At 43.2% G+C, this 16,658-nt stretch overlaps 1 protein-coding gene across 3 annotated transcripts in view; it reads right to left on the reverse strand.

Annotated features, from left to right (window-relative positions):
* Positions 1–8,951: 8,951 nt before the first annotated feature.
* Positions 8,952–16,658, reverse strand: part of LOC142580010 (lysozyme C-1-like) — a 137,937-nt gene continuing 130,230 nt past the window's right edge. For all 3 annotated transcript variants that reach the window (XM_075690731.1, XM_075690729.1, XM_075690730.1), the window contains one exon: positions 8,952–10,533. In XM_075690731.1, coding sequence (XP_075546846.1) covers positions 10,461–10,533 — 73 coding nt within the window. In that variant the 3' untranslated portion in view covers positions 8,952–10,460. The remainder of the gene's footprint in view (positions 10,534–16,658) is intronic.

Consider the following 16,658-nt stretch of genomic DNA (forward strand, 5'->3'; position numbering starts at 1 on the left):
AAGAGCCAAGCCAACCAGATGACAGTCTGTTCTTGGTCTTTGTCATCGTAATTATGTTAATTGAAACCTAACTGTCTCATGTGTACTGCTTCCTGTTTCCCTTCCTTCGTGTGGGGAGAGTTGACTCCCGTGATAGTGGTTGGCGTCAGTGTGCTGTCCGATTAGCCTAAACGACCAACTCGCATATGATTGAATGTCACCGACGCTCGCCTTCGTGTTCTATGCAATAAACACTGCCCATGCCATGGAACTGATAACTATGGTCGCCGCGTTTTCTGAGATGCCCCAATTGGCTTAGATTCCGCGCAGCGCGTTATTTTCAGAAATTCTGCCGATGTCTATCCTTCACCAGCATTCCGCTTCTGTGGTAAGGCGATTATCATTAAAGCAATGTAGGGACTCACCGCGTTAATGCAGTCACGTTTATTTAAAGTTTGCAAAGGTCATCTTGAGGTTTCGTTGCTTCGACTGCAAAGACATACACACTGCCTGCGGTATCAACCCTTTTTGCCATGGCACTCCCTTGCCAAGATCACCCAAGAGCACGGCGGAATGTTCATGATTGCGTGACGACAATGCAGCGACGACAATGGAATGGCGAAGGCGTCAATGGAACGAGAGAGGCGGTATGACGACGACGCATGGCGACAATGAGAGGCCGATTCTGAAATAGTGACGATGGTAACAGAAAAACAGCGTAACGATGACAGCGTGAAGAAAATGGTATGACGACTAGTGTATGAAAACAATGGCGTGACGACAGCGGTATGACAGCACATGCTTGACACCGACTGTCTGACGACGACGCAATGAAGGTTTTGGCACGACACTGGCGGCATAATAAGCCTTAGATGGTGACAGATAACAACGAAGAGAAAGGGCGTTGATAGAACGAAGACCAACAGTTAGCAATCATGGAATAAGGTTTCTGAAGTAATGACGATGGTAAGAGAACAGTGTGAAGGTGACGGCATGAGGACGATGGTAGGACTGCGAGGGTGTGACGACGATGCCCCGACGACGACGGCATGATAAGAGTGGGATGACAAAGTTAAAATGAAAATTGAAGGACAGATTCAAGGACCACGAAAGCATCACGACGACTCTATGACAACGAATCCATGACGATGACTGTATGACGACGATGCAATCGTGTCGACGGCATGACAATGGTATGACCACAATGAGATGATAAACATGACGTGAATACGACTGCCTCACAAAGACTGTATGACGAAGACACTGTGTAGACCACTGCATGAGAAAATTTGAATGACAAAGCTGGAATGATGATGATGCAGCGACCACGACGGCATAATGACTACGAGTCCGTACTGAGTGGCTCATGGTAGTAGACAATTTGCGTTACTCGATCGGCGTAAGAGGTGTGACGACGACCGCATGACGAGAGTCGGGTGACTGAGCTGCCATGACGACAATGGAACGACCACGACGGTATCACGACGACGGTATGGCAATGAATGCGTGACAACGGTATGACGACGATGGCGTGACGACAACAGCATAACGAGAGTCCCATGACAAAGTTTGAATGATGACAATGCAACAATCACGACGGCATCACGACCACGAGGCACGTACATAGTGGCACAAGCTGTCAGACAACTTTGCCTGTGAGTGAGTGTAAGAGTCGTGACAATGACAGCATTACAAGAGTCAAATCACGAAGCTAGAATGACGAAGATGGAAGGACCATGACGGCATCATGACCACGAGCACATATCTAGTGTCCCAAGCTGGCAGACAAGTTGTGGCACTGTGTAGTCATAACAGGATGGACGTAGATAGATAGATAGATAGATAGATAGATAGATAGATAGATAGATAGATAGATAGATAGATAGATAGATAGATAGATAGATAGATAGATAGATAGATAGATAGATAGATAGATAGATAGATAGATAGATAGATAGATAGATAGATAGATAGATAGATAGATAGATAGATAGATAGATAGATAGATAGATAGATAGATAGATAGATAGATAGATAGATAGATAGATAGATCGTAGGCGAAGAATGCTAATCACATTAAAGACGTATGTAGTTCCCACGCACATCTTGGAATATACGTGAAGCGAAGCTTTACGGAAGTGATTAATGAACTGCTATAAATGTTGCCATTTCACTATCCGTCTTTAGTGTAAACAAAAGTGTCCATATCGTCTCGCGCACCAATGCTACGCAATATGACAACTCGTATGTTGATTTGTATTTTTAATTTCCTCGTATTTATTTTAATTTGACCGGCCGCTTCATAGCCGATCCAACGTTGCAGGTAGGTGTCATTGTATAGAAATCCTAATCATTATCAACCTGCGGCCATCATCTCGAAAAGTAGTTGGCGTTTGTACGAGTAAAATATGCGGGCTATTGCGACCTTTTAATTTCAGGCATCCATTCATGCCCGCCTTAACAGAGCTGACGTGTGGGCGGATCTCTCGCAATTATGCTTCAATGATGTCTACATTATGAATATCAGTGACCACTGCTTGATTATATTCAGCGTGCGTTTTAAGCTCTTCAAGGCCATAAAGTTCACTTGGGACCTGTGGACACTGAATGCGGTATTACTCGAAAGTCATGTGTTTTGACAAGAAGTGCTAGCACAATTGAATGATTTGCGAAATATTAACGCCATTCGAAGAAGCTTTTGTACGGAGGAGAAAATAATAAAGGTGCCATACACGGGACGCTTACTTCAACTCGACATGCGTAATACGCTAGAAGAAATTGCTCAAGCACAGGAGAGGGCCCAGTTCGCCAGGCTATCTACCACAAAAGTTGGAAGGCACATCCTACAGGGGCAGGACGTTCCCCCACAATAGTCAAGACAAATTTGTGCAGCAGCCCTCTAGAGGACCGGGACCGCATCACTGTCGGCCAGATCCCAAGAAACGTCCATCCGTAACACAACGTGGGAACACGTCGGGCGCGCGCGCGAGGGTCTCTCTGAATAAGCTTCGTCAATGGGCTTCGGAGAACAGTTTCGTAAACGCAACGCATTACTCTGACACACGGGCCTTCGCTGCGGTTATCGTAGACCATGAAAGTTAAGTCACGGACTGAGTCTCGATTCGGACGACGTCCTCTGAGATCGCATAACAGGCTGCAATAGCGATGGCCTTATTGGACCACAAGAGGACAACAATCTGCAGAGACTCGAAATCAGCCGTTCGGGCATTTGGTAAAGGAACCATATGTTCCCTACCCAGTACAGGGATACATGTTCGTGTTGCGGGGCAACCCCCTCGTTATACCACATCACGTGGGAATGCAAACGTAATTTCGCATTCCATAAAGTAAATAGCCCAAGTGCGGAACAATGGGAGGGTCTGCTCACCAGCAGCGAGCTCGCAGCCCAACGGGCAATTGTGTCGCACGCCTGCGAGGCAGCAATACTCAGCTGTGCCCTGGAAAAGGGGCGCCGACCTTGTGAAGCGGCCAGGACTCAAGACAAGAAGACACCGGCCCACCGCCAATCTCCCGGAGATATAGAGCAATAAAGTTTTCCGTTCCATTCCATCCGACTTAGCCCTAGGGATACTAGGAAGGAAGGAGATCACGCCACACACTCATCTGGTTTCCAGCCCACACGGGACAGATTGAGGGTGCCCCACCCAACCTCAATGAGTCGGCACACAATGCTTCGTGAGGGATCATCGACCGCGTAGCCACCGAGCAGCGTGATGTTGGGGTACAGACAATCGGGACTTTCCTTCCTAGTACAATGAACTTACTAAGCACTTTTACTTGGCTCAGACGATTTAGCCCTTCCAACACTGTAAACTCAATACACCTCAGGCTTTAACACTAATGCTTCTACAGACGGGGGCATACCCAAACCCCCTACTTCTTCACAGCGTTTTCCCCGAAATTCAGACAACAAATGCATGTGCACTATGCACAATAAGCGGCGAACTTAGATCACAGAGAGGCTTACTTAGATCTTACTTAGCTTACTTGGCGAACATAGATCACAGAGAGGCTCGGCCTCGCTGCCCCTACGTGGAAGCGGCCCACTGCGCGCTCACGCGCCCTAAATAACCACAATGAAGTTCACTCATCCATCCATAAAAATCAAAACGCTAGAAAGAGCCAGCATAACAAAAAGCGCAGAACAAAAGGAAGCTATAAATTTCTAGGAAATTTTAGCAATCCCGATAGCCGAGGAAGCGAAAGCACTAGGTAGATGAAACATGACCTCTTTTTTTCACAAAGCACAAGTTGCAAAAGTGCGACGACGAGCGCTATCACGTAGCGATCATCCGAAAAAAGGCGGAGAAGCCGACAGCCGGTTCGATACCAACGCTGGAGAACACTAGCTACTAACCAACTAGCTGGAGAATAAAACACGCGTGCAGTAATCATATTTCTGAAATAGAGTGTAACGGTTTTATTAGTCAGGATAAAAAATAATAGAATCCGCTTTTGTGAAATATAAAGTGCTGTTCTAAGGCGCATGTGTAATTATTGAACTGTTCGATAAATAATTGTTGTTGCTACTGCCTATACTGGAACACAGTGTAAAAGAGAGATATGAAATGCTGTTTTCAGTGCGTGAAGTGCCGGATGCCATTGATCAGGTAAACCTGCAGAAAAATGACCCCGTCCTGATGTTCATTTCATTTTTGTATTACCTTAAATACCCACGAGGAGTATTACGTAAGGGGTGGGTACATATATTTTGGTAAGCAAGTGTTAACACAACAAAACATGGCTGGTAACATTATTGGCAAAGTTGGATGAGCACGTGATGGCTGCGATGTCGTTGGGTAGGTCGTTCCAGTTTGCTGCAGTACGGGAAAAAATGATGCGGCAAAGGTGGTAGTTCGGGCACGAGGTCGGGAAACTTGAAGCGGATGACGAGTGCGATGAGATATGCGGGCTGGAGGGACGATGTAGGGTGCGCGGCCTAGTGAACTATGGAAAAATTTATGAAACAAGCAAAGGCTGGCGATGCGGCGACGAAGTGACAAGGGTAATAAGTCGGATTCAGCTTTCAAAGCTGACACACTGATGTAAGAATATGGAGAATGGCTGAATCTGGCTGTTCTGTTTTGGTCTCATTCGAGTGCATTTATAAGGTAAGCTCGGTGCGGGTTCCAAATGAGTGAGGCATATTCTAAATTTGGTCTGACGAGGGATTTGTACGCTAATAACTTCGCATGTTTAGGGGCTTGGCAGAGATGACGTCTTAAAAACCCAAGTGTTTTATTGGCGGATGAAATGATGTTCGTAACGCGTGTGCTCCAGGACAAGTCGCCAGATAAGGTAATGCCTAAGTACTTGTATGATAGAAGAGGTTGTACAGGGACGTTAGCTATGACGTATGTGAAATGAAGTGGGTTTCGGCGACGCGTGAAGGACAAGATTTTACATTTTTGAGGGTTAAGTTCCATTAACCAATTGGCACACCATTCCTGAATGCGGTTAACGTCGTCTTGAAGAGATGTTTGGTCAGAAGCGTTATTAACCTTGCGATAAATTACACAATCATCGGCGAACATGCGAATATTACTCGACACATGCGTTGGAAAATCGTTAATATAAATTAGAAACAGAAGCGGACAGAGGACAGACCCTTGCGAGAAACCTAACGTTACTGGGATGGGATTGGAGTTGTGGTTGTTAACCAAGTGTCAAGCGCCATGGACCAAATGCTGCTTTACTGCTGCTGCTGCTTATAAATCATTCAAGCCAAATTAGAACCAATTCTAAAGCAGCTGCTCAACGGAACATATTGTCACGCTGTAGTGACCTGTCAATACGACCATGCGTTGATTCAGGGAGCATGTCCGGATGTCCTGACCCTTGCATCCCATAAAGTTCGTGTAAGCAGCACCAGCGTACGACACGTGACAAATTCATGAAGTCATTTTCCCGAGTTGTTACGGTTCTTTTGCTCTGGAGACGCAAGGAAGGTGTTATGATTAATGAAGAGGAGCTCCCAGCATGGAAAAAACACCATTTCAATCACCATCTCAAATTCAGACCAGTCCTTCTCTCCCGTTTTGAAGATAACCCGGATTCGCACCTGCACGAGTTCCATTTTCTGTCTGCAATCTTCATGACAGCCCACACAAATTTTCTTCCCAGCGTAGATGACCGAGTATTGCTTAGATCTGTAAAATTATATAGTCCAATCAGCTTAACACACACTGATTATTAAGTCTTTATATAAAGAGTTTTGATGTACCGTCTGTAGGGTGTAATAAATGCATTAATAGGGTTTTAACAGATATGTCGAATAAGAAGTCGCACTAGCGCTACAAGTATTCATGAAGCCGGAGCTATATTAGAGTGCAGTTATTCCATGTATTCTGTCATCGCGATGGTTCAATTGAACCTTGAAAAAGCGTTTGATTTAGTGTCCAAAGAAACTTTACCGTGCATTTTACATTATGTGAACGTTGATTGTGTGTTAAAAAGTAGCCAGGGCGGTTTAGCGCAACTAACTGTGAATGAGACAATTGAAGGACGCATTGAGGTTCAAAGCTCAGTACGCAGGGGCTTACCTCTTGCAGCCCAATTATTTTTATTCACCTTACTCAAACAAAAGTGACCCGCATTGCACAATGCTGTAAATAATGGTCCAATATTTTTCCACAATAAAGTACTCCTACTAGCTTCTGCAGACCAAGTGGCTGTTTTGTGCGAAGACAAAATATTGAACTGGAAGTTCTGAATTTGGCCCAGCGGTCCTATGAAGGTAGTGGAAGCAGAGTGAAAAGGTCAAAGTACCTGAGTTTTTGGCATGGCCACGGTTCAACAACCCCAAGGATATTTGCCGGGGTGCCGTGGGTGACCACACCCGTGAAGCACATGGACACGCCACTACATTTCTATCGCCAGAGTGAGTTGAGCTGGCATACGCAGGCTTATGAATTGCATGTTAGTGCAAATAAAGTGCGAGCGTGAAGTAGTTATATTTTTCTTGTGTTACAATTCGTAGATTTTTATCAGTAAAATGTGTATCAGTAAATGTCAGTATGTGCTAAAAGTGCGTCTTGTAACTGTAAAAGCGCACAAAGACGGGAAGTAAGAGAGAAGACAGGCTGTTATTCATTCCCGTTTTTGTGCGCGTTTACAATTTCAATATGCAAGTAAACCAGCTAGCCCAGTTGTCCATTCTATTATGCTACAAGTGCTGCATTGTTCAATAGCTGACATTCGCAGGCTATACTGAACGCGGTGCCCTCATTTCGATGGGGGATAGATGCAAAAACGCCCCTGCACCATGCATTGGGTACATGTTGAAGAACCCCATATGGTTGAAATTATTCCGAAGTCCCCCTTTACTGCGTGCACCATAATCTGATTGTGTTTTGACACGTAAAGCAGCAGGCTTTAATTAAAAATCTGAAGCGTGTTTGCGGTAGAGGACTAGCCGGCCTATCCTTTTTCGGCGTTGGCTAGGTGGTTGCGATGGCTGGGCCTGCTTCTTCTTGAAAAAGGTAGTCAATAGATTTCGGTTTTTAGAGACTCAACCGCGCCTTTGTTACGATCGATGATGCAAACACGATTAAAGAGGGCCCTACCAGACTACGTTATTTCTTCATAATATGTCCGGTGGATATCACGGATATATGAAATTGGTAGAATCGCGCAGTTATCTAAAATACATATTTTCACGTGAGTATATAGCCACTGTAGAAGGAAAACGGTTGTTTTGTTTCTTTTTACTAATCGCAATAGCATCGCGGTAGAACCGATCACCAGATCGGTTCTACCGAACTTTTTTTCTTTATCACACGCTGGTTTGTTGAGTCATTTCAGAAGGATAATCGCGACGAAACAGGCTTTACAGCATAAAGAAAGGTCAGCTGTTGGTATATTTTGCCCGACCTCTGACTGGACTTTAGCTGCTCGCCGTGTAAATTTTATACTCCTGTTTCTTTTTGGCTGAATTCATGGCAGGAGCATTGGCTCTATGAAAATTATATCCACCAGTTACATACGCAGTGACAATAACTGACTGAATATTCTCGTTCATCACTCACTGTTTTTGGTGACTCATGCTATGGGGACATTTTGTTCCATGGTAAGCAGATACTTCAGAAACGGCTGTTTCGGTAGCTTTACACAAAGAACTATTTCTCAATGAAATTGCAGATTCTTTAGCTAATTTTTAACCAAGCTAAAAGCGGCACACTTTTTCTATATTGCCATTTGTCCGCATACGTCCGTGCGGCTATGTTTCAAGCAAGTGTCATCATTCAAGCGTTATGAGGCTAAGCGCTTTTTCTAAACTCTTTAACTTAAAGTGCCCATATGAAAGCCGACGCCGAGTTTCTATTAGTACATGCCAGGACTGGCTTTCTCACCGCTATGTCCATTCGCTGGCTGAGCAGGGACAATATTTATTTACTTTTTGCACTGTAGACGCCTTTCTTTTAAACTCAGATGTTCTTACATCTTCTACTTCGTAGTCTCAGTCTAGATTTTCTGTGCCATTAAATTTCTTTTAATAAAACCTCTGCTTTTTTTAAATTCAGTAACAGAAATTTCTGCTTGACAGTCAATTATCTTACTGAATCGTCTCGATTACCAGACTTCACGAACTATATAATTTGCTGCTCTTATTTCGAGATCTCACGTTGGCATTTGTTCTCCCTGCACATTAGAACTTTTGTCTGTGAGTGGCAATTTTAAAATTGTCGATACCCTTTCCTTGTCTCTTTTCCTTAACCACCTGACTCGTGGCCGATACGGGCAAGAGTCAGTCTGCGAATGCGCGAAAAACATACGGGCCAACAACACTGCATTTCAACATCAAACTTCCTTGCTTATGTAAACATTTGTTCGCTTGTATGACTTCGGTTACTACACAACTGAAGGGAATAAATTGCAGTGGAGCTGCTTAGCGTATTCACTGACTCTGTGATCATGAGCATGTGCCTTTGTCGACCAAACAGCTGACGTCATAGAAAGTTCATCACTAAGAAAAATTTAATTCTAAAAGCGAGTAACATATACATGACAAGGCAGCACAATGCAATAATAAGGGGTTTAATATCAAAAAAGTGCTTGATATATCAAGACACGAACGTATCTATTTAAATACAAGCAACAAAGTACACCAGGGGTAAAATTGCATTTGTGTTTCAGTGTAATAATAAGCAAAAAGGCACGCCAGCAGACCTATTCAGCGCCAACCAAATAACCTCGCTTCTACCAAGACGCCAACGAACATGCATTTTAGATGTAAAGTTTCGTATCATTCTTATGCAAAAACACAGCCCCTTCAGGCGCGATGTATGCATTTGTGAACGCAATTTTTTTTTCAGCTATATCCACTCATGGCAAAAAAAAGTAACAAGCACAGACCTTCAATTCAATAGTACCCCTGCACACTGAGCGTGTCTTCATTTCACTACATTGTATTTCCTATTGGTATTGGTGATCACTTTGCTACAATCATCATTACGATTAGCCAAACGCTAAACGCACGGAATTCCGGTAACAGTGATAAAAGAAAGCTTCTTCTTCTTTGTACTTGCTGCGGCCAATAATTAACTTGTGCATGAACTTCATGCCCGTGATTCAGTTTTTTTTTCTATGAAGAAATATGACTCTCCAATAAATATATAGGCAGTCAGAATGGTTCACTAGCAAGTGCACAAGTAACATTCTACCCCCGTGTCTTTCTTTCAATGGAATATCCAGCGCATTGCAAATAAGCTGTGTAAACCTGGCATATTTATCCGCAGTCCATTGATAGTTGGACGAACAAGGCAACAAGGCAATGCACATTGAAGGGGAACTCACTGAAGGACTTGCGCATAGATTTATGTCTCTTAAAGCTGTACCGAAAGTCGAAACAAGGACGGAGCAATTGCCGACTATTCTTGCAAAGCTGCATCCACTGCATCCTCTTCCTCTTTCTCCTTTTAGACAGTCTAGCATGAATGTTGCCTGAAGACTGTGGTGCCATACTCGAAAAGCAAAATGCTGCTTCAAATCTATATTACCCCGGTGCCTCACGTGGATGCTTTATTGTTTGCGATATAGGTTTAGCGTGTGCTAGAATGACTAAAGAAACTGGACACATATACAAGCCGCTAGTCTAGCGGACTCTCCAGCATCATTACTATCAGGCCTTGTGTTAAGGCGTCCAAGACTAAGTCTGCCGGGTTCCCTGCAAAATATGTTTCTGAATATATCAAAGGCCGTATAGTATACGCACCATTCGCCCAATATATCATAACTCTAGATCGAGTCTCTGATGTCTGACTCTCTGCGTTGGCAAATATTCCGAGGAATATACATTGTATTGTGCATAAATGAACTGTGCAGACAAAACTAGGGATGAGTTGGAATGGGTCGATAAGGTCGTGGTGCCTGCACAAGTGTTCTTTTTTTGACAGAGTAACAGTTTTTGTTTGAAAAGAAAAGTGTTGTAGCAATCCCAGTAAAAAGAACTAGGTTGATTTTTAGTTCTCGTAGTCGCATCCTTCCAGGAATGGGGACACCTTGCCGTACAGGCATTTCTGCTCCCAGCCGGTCCTGCGTGAAAAGGGAAAATCAATGAAGTGTGACTCCTTTAAAGCTTTTGACAAGAGCACAGTGTAACACATCTACGCGGGTGCTGGTGATATCGCATTTCGGCCCAATTGAAAATTCGCAACCTTGAAGCTGAAACGTGAAAATGCCGGGAATTTTTTAAAAGGTCCATAAGGCGGGGGTTAAACCTTCGCAAAATATGGAATATGTGGTAAGTAATGATGACCGACAAATTAAGTCAGCCATAACGAGGGAGAAAAAAGAAGGAAAGTGAAAGGTGTTCAGTTGGCTAGCATCAACAGGGAAATGTATAGAAAAAGGAGAAATAGAAGTCTCCTTGAACACACGACTCTGTCATGTCGTCAGAGAAAGGACATGCGGTACAAGAAATAGATTATTCACAAGAAGCATATTGCTTCGTCCGTTCCTTTATATTCTTTCTTAAGGTCTACTAATATACCAAAAAAGTAAAAGTAACTTCCTAATTACAAGAAGCTGCAAGCTCCGACAACAAAATATGTTACGTTAGAGGACAACTTACACCTATTAAAGAACTTCATATTGGTTTATACCAAGCTTGCTGTTAGATATTACTTCACTTGGATATTGCGCCATAAAATCGGACAAGACGAGGCAAATCGTTCACCATGCTTCTTTGGTCTTGTCCTGATTTTTCGCGCAGTTTTCAAGAAGCCAAGCACCTCAAGCTGCTCAAAAATATCAAGCTGGTTTCTTCACAGTGCATAAATTTGCCCAGCACGGTACAGCAGCACGCACCCATATGGTAGACTCATTAGAGTGTTCATTAGCACAGCCTATGGCATGTGAGTATCTGTAAGCGTCCGTAGAAACACCTACTAAGACTGGGAGCGTACCTTTCTATGGACATGCCACTCGCCCATAACCTGGGATCATCTTCCCTATAACTTACGATCCGGATCGCCGGAGGTCACTTTTGCTGAAGTAAATTTAATGCGTGTGCCTCATACGTTTCTTGTAACGATAATACAAGATGAGCCTGCCATTGCCTGGCAAAAGCTTGTGAGCGTATTCTCTAAGGAACGAAGCCTATGCAGTTGCCGCATAATCCCTTGGCACTAGAGCTGGATTGAACACATATCAGAATGCTATAGAAGCTATCGAATGACATTTAGAGGCCATGTTCAGCATGTCAAACGTGATTTGTGGGCGAAGTTAGAAAATGTGCGACATAAGTACGCCTTTTGGTAGGATATTACCCTCTTTTTACTCATTGTTCTGTTGACTTTTGTGTAACATTAAACAGTGCGTACCTCAGAAATTTTTCAATTGATCACAAACAACATGGGAGAAATAGTGTGGCCTAAAGCATGTAAATACGTTTAAAAGTTGTAATTGCCCCGTTGGAGGTGTCACAAAATGTCACTGAATATGTCCTGATACGAGATATTTCCAATGCTTTTCGGGGACTAGAGCGTTTCTTGTCTGGGAAATTAAAAGCGCCTATATAGGATACTTTATATGTGCGCCTTAATTGGAAGCTTTAGCTCGGAGCCTCCTATCGAAATACACGGGAAAGAACAAGTCGTGTTTCTCGGCAACCACTGCACCGAAATTTATGAGTTTTGTTGCATTAAAAAAATTCATTCATCCAATGAATGTATGAAGCAGTTCTTTTTTGTTTACACCGTCGAGTTATCTATAAATATTGTTGAAAATCGAAAATTTTTATAATACAAATGTATAATGTTTACAGCTCTTTAACTCAGACTTAAAAGTCGTATCACAATTCTGTATATCGCTCCTAATAGTACATCGAAAGGGGAAAGTTGTGTTTTACATGGCTCTTAGATGCCTTACTAATATGTAAGGGGGGCTTTCGCTAAACCCTTAAAACATAACTATATCAGGTAAGATATAAATAAATGTCAAATTTGTCAGCTTTCCTATGTTCTTAGTCTTTACATTTACAGAAGTGTGATATGTTCGTGGTGCAGTGTAAGAATTCGTAAAGTTCGTGCTTCTATTTCTTCAAAACTTAACAAATGTCGCGAATTTTTTTAAAAATTCAGGCGCTACATAAAAATTACGCTTGCAACAGTCACTAGAGCATAACTTTATTTATGAAGTGCAACAAATGCAATTAAAATCGGCTCATGGGTTATCTCAGAAAACCATATCGGTGTGTACATGTTTTTGAATTAGTGGCATCGGAGTTGGGCCCGAGCTAAAGCTTCCTTTTAAAAAAAACATGCTTCGAGATCGTCAGGGTTGTAATTCTGTTGCAGTCGGCATACAGAACTTCTTCTCAGAGCTTTTAGAACGCTCATTCGAAGGTGCAATTATATCTTATAACCGTTTCCGAAGGCAGACGGCTCAACATTTCCATTTCTACTTAAAACATTTAATACCTGTGCGGGAGACTTAACATCGGTTGTTGAGAGTAACATGATCAGCTAAAGAAGTTCTAATCAAGGAGCCGTAATTCGTAGACAACCGCGTGTCTAATGCTACCGACGACGACGCAACAACTATCTATAGCTTCGGCTCTGTGCTCAGTGAGAAACATCCACGACGGCCGCGAAAGAATTCTGCGAGAACATCACAATTCGCATTGCCGGTACAATGCCCGCGCTAGGATGTCACCGCGACCTCGGTTTCAAACGTCACCTCATTGAAATATCAGTTACCCGCCCAGATGGTACAGTGGCTTTGGCGTTGCGTTGCTGAGACCGAGGTTGCGGGATCAAATGCCGGTAAATATTCGATCGTTTCGATGAAGCCAAAATGCAAGAACACCCGTGTACTGAGTGCGGGTTAAAGAAGACCAGGTGGTCATGATTAATCCAGAGCCCCCTTCTGCACCGTGTTTCGTAATCAGGCAGTCTTTTTGGCATTGGGGGTAATACTTCAGAATTTAATTTTAATTTCAATGCCAGCTGTCATTCTACAAGACAGGACAAGTACTCTACGTTTTTAAGGCTCATTCACACCGGCAACTTGAGGAGGTCGCGCGACCATTTGCGGCTCGCGACCAGAAAGCGACCGAAGGCGACTGATGTTCCCACCGGCAAACCCGGCTGAGCGCGACTTGCGGACCCGGCTGAGCGCGACCCGCAAGCCGCAATCCCGGATATTATCGTTCTCAGCGAGAACTCTCGGAATATATGGTTGATCGTACTTGGTTGGTAATATATGGTTGATTGTAATTGATCGTACTCGTCTTCACATGCCTGAAGCGTTCGATCACGTTCCTCATGCCTGAAGCGTTCGATCACGTTCCTCCCTCAGAACTGTCAGGAACACTTCTGCATCTTGGCAATGATATGACTGCAGTCAAATGGAGTAAATCAGACCTTTCTTACAGAAAACAGTTTGTCAACTTCTATGATGCAAAATAGCGTATTTTCGATATAACGTCGCTGTGCCCACCTGGCATATAGGGCTCGGTCCTGTTCAAGTTTTTCTTATAATATAGATACTACAGATGTCGGTCGTTTTGCCTAATATATCAGGTCGCTTAATTGCACGCGATTTTCGGAAATATTAAAAGAACAGTATTTTACAGAGATTAGGTCGCAATAAATTTCCCTTTACGCCCAATAAGTGTCTGGGGCGATAATTAGAAAAAGAAAAAATAACTATGACAAGAATTCCAGCGTTAGACTAACTGACAAAAAATAGTACGTTCTCTTTTAATTATGGGAAAACAGGAGATTATGGGAGATGGAAATTCAAGACGATGAGCAAAACAAGCACAAGGTGAAAGCAGGAGCCAACGTTTCGACAAGTAGACTTGTCTTCTTCAAGGTGACATATGCTTTCCTTGCCGCAGTATATATAGGTGGGGTTCTTCTAAAGGGGAGAGAGCGCAAGGCGGGTGGATGCGGCAACGAGCGAAGGGGCGTTAGCGGCGAGGATGTTCAATTCAGAATAAGGGAGTGCTGTGCACAAGACCATGGATACCGCCGTCTATCAATCACGTACGTGTTAGCGGTCGTGTGTCAGTCAGCGTGTCTGGTGGTCGTGGGATATCGTGTCTCTGAAAGAGATAATAGAAGGAGCGGCAGAAACCGGTGCTCATAAAAAAAAATGATATTGAAGTGGGATAAATAAATAAATAAATAAAAGAAAAAGGGAAAAAACTGAAAGAGAAAGAAAACTAATCCACCAAACAAAGTGTTGTTGCCTATAGCTTCAAACTTAGCATAGCGAATAGATTCTAAAGCTCCCTTTAAACGGGTATGCCTATTGGCTGCAATGTCTTGAACTTATGGATAACGTATTTTCTTTCTCGTTCAGAACGGAAATTTGACTGTAAGATGTAAAGTTTAAATTTATCAGAGTTGTAACTAGCTTGGCTAAAATGGTCGTCGACGGCTTTGTGCGCGCGATGTCCGTTTAAACTGACGTCTTGTTTCACCGATATATTGTTTCTTACAGAACGAACATTCAAGCATATAAATCACGTCCGAACTTCTACAAGTGAAGCTAGATTTGACTTCTTGTGTATAAAAATTTGCGGTGCTTTTCATTTTAATGTCACTATGAATGTCCCTGCAGGTCTTGCATCTGGTGCGAAAACGTGCTTTTATTACGGGTGAATGATGTTAACTGAATTTGGGCGCACTAACATGACGTTAATGTTCCTGTTGCGGAGATAGGTAACCCTAGGTACATCTGTGAACGCTTTCCTTAGACGCTCGTTACTTGATAATATTGGGTGGTATTTTTTAGGATGTTGTTTATGTTTGGCAATGCATTAGAATATTTTGTTATGAAGGCTGGCGGTGTGTCAGATTCTGGTGTAGGCTGTTTCTTCGCTAATTGCAACTCTCTCTGCAATCTTGACGCGACATCATAAGCCCTGTCGAGAGCAGCTCGTGGATAGTTTTTTTTCTGCTAGCGTTGTTTTAAGGTCATTGAGGTGGTGGATATAACCGTGGTCTTCGCTGCAGATTCTTCGAATTCGTTTCCAAAGAAGTGCGCCAGTCTTGAACAAAAGATAAGAGGGTGGTGAAGATCTTTGGCAGCTGGTGATTTAGCTTGACATGGGATTTATGCTGTGAATATTTTTTTGACGGGAACTTTATGTATTTTAGGAAGAAGATAAAAGCAGCCTGTTTTTTTGTTCTTGGGCATCATGAAGTGATATTCAGGTTGTTTGACCAGTTCCCCGGACAGGAGCTCCACTATTCTGTTTTTCACAGTATTGCTATAGTCTTGAAGTTGGGTTAGAGTCGAGTTTTTCGTAATGGGTGTGATTGCTAAGTTGTTTGGAGGCCTCATTATTGTACCTTTTTATAGGCCAGATTACGATACTGCCGCCTATGTCTACTGGCTTTATACAATATCATTCCTTTCCGCGAGCTATTTAAGAATTTGGTGCTGAGCGAGTGACAAATTATCGCGTTTCTGGCAATGGCGCGCTGACTCTAGAATTTCCTTTGAGATCAGCTTTATGTGTAAATCCACTATGGGCACTGTTCAGTTTCCGGTGTCCACGTGCTAGGTGGTCTAAGAGAGTCTCTATCTTGTTTTTCTACCTGTGGCCTATCGAAAAAAAAAGAATCTCCTTGATGCGCATGCGTCTTGAAAACTGTTATATTTTTGTGGAGTTCGTATTCGTTTACTGCGTTGTTTGTCGAACAAAACGTTAGACCACGTTTTAGGAGATCAACTTTTTCGGGGCTTACACTCTGAGATATGTCTTCTACGCTGCTGCAGTGCTCTGGATGCTCTCCTGTAGGACTATCGACGCAGCCATGTGCTGTAGGGGTTACATTAGTTTTCTTGGGTTGATCAGCAGCTCTAATACCTTGGTTCTGGTATTTATCTAGTAATTCTTCTTTTCTTCTTTTTAATTTATTTATTTATTTCATTTCAACATTTTCTTCAATTTTTTTACGAGCACCGGTTTCTGACACTCCTTCTATTACCTCTTTCAGAGACATTAGCCCACGACCACTAGACACGCTGGCTGACACAAGGCCGTTGACACATGACTGATAGACGGCCGTGTCCCTGGCCTTGTGCGCGGCCCTCGTTTGTCCTCAATTCGACACGCTCGCCGCTAACACACCTTTGCTCGTTGCCGCATCCACCCGCCTTACACCCTCTCCCCTTGAGAAGAACCGCCCTATATATAC

The sequence above is a fragment of the Dermacentor variabilis genome, chromosome 4, assembly GCF_050947875.1.
Source record: "Dermacentor variabilis isolate Ectoservices chromosome 4, ASM5094787v1, whole genome shotgun sequence".
NCBI lineage: Eukaryota > Metazoa > Arthropoda > Arachnida > Ixodida > Ixodidae > Dermacentor > Dermacentor variabilis.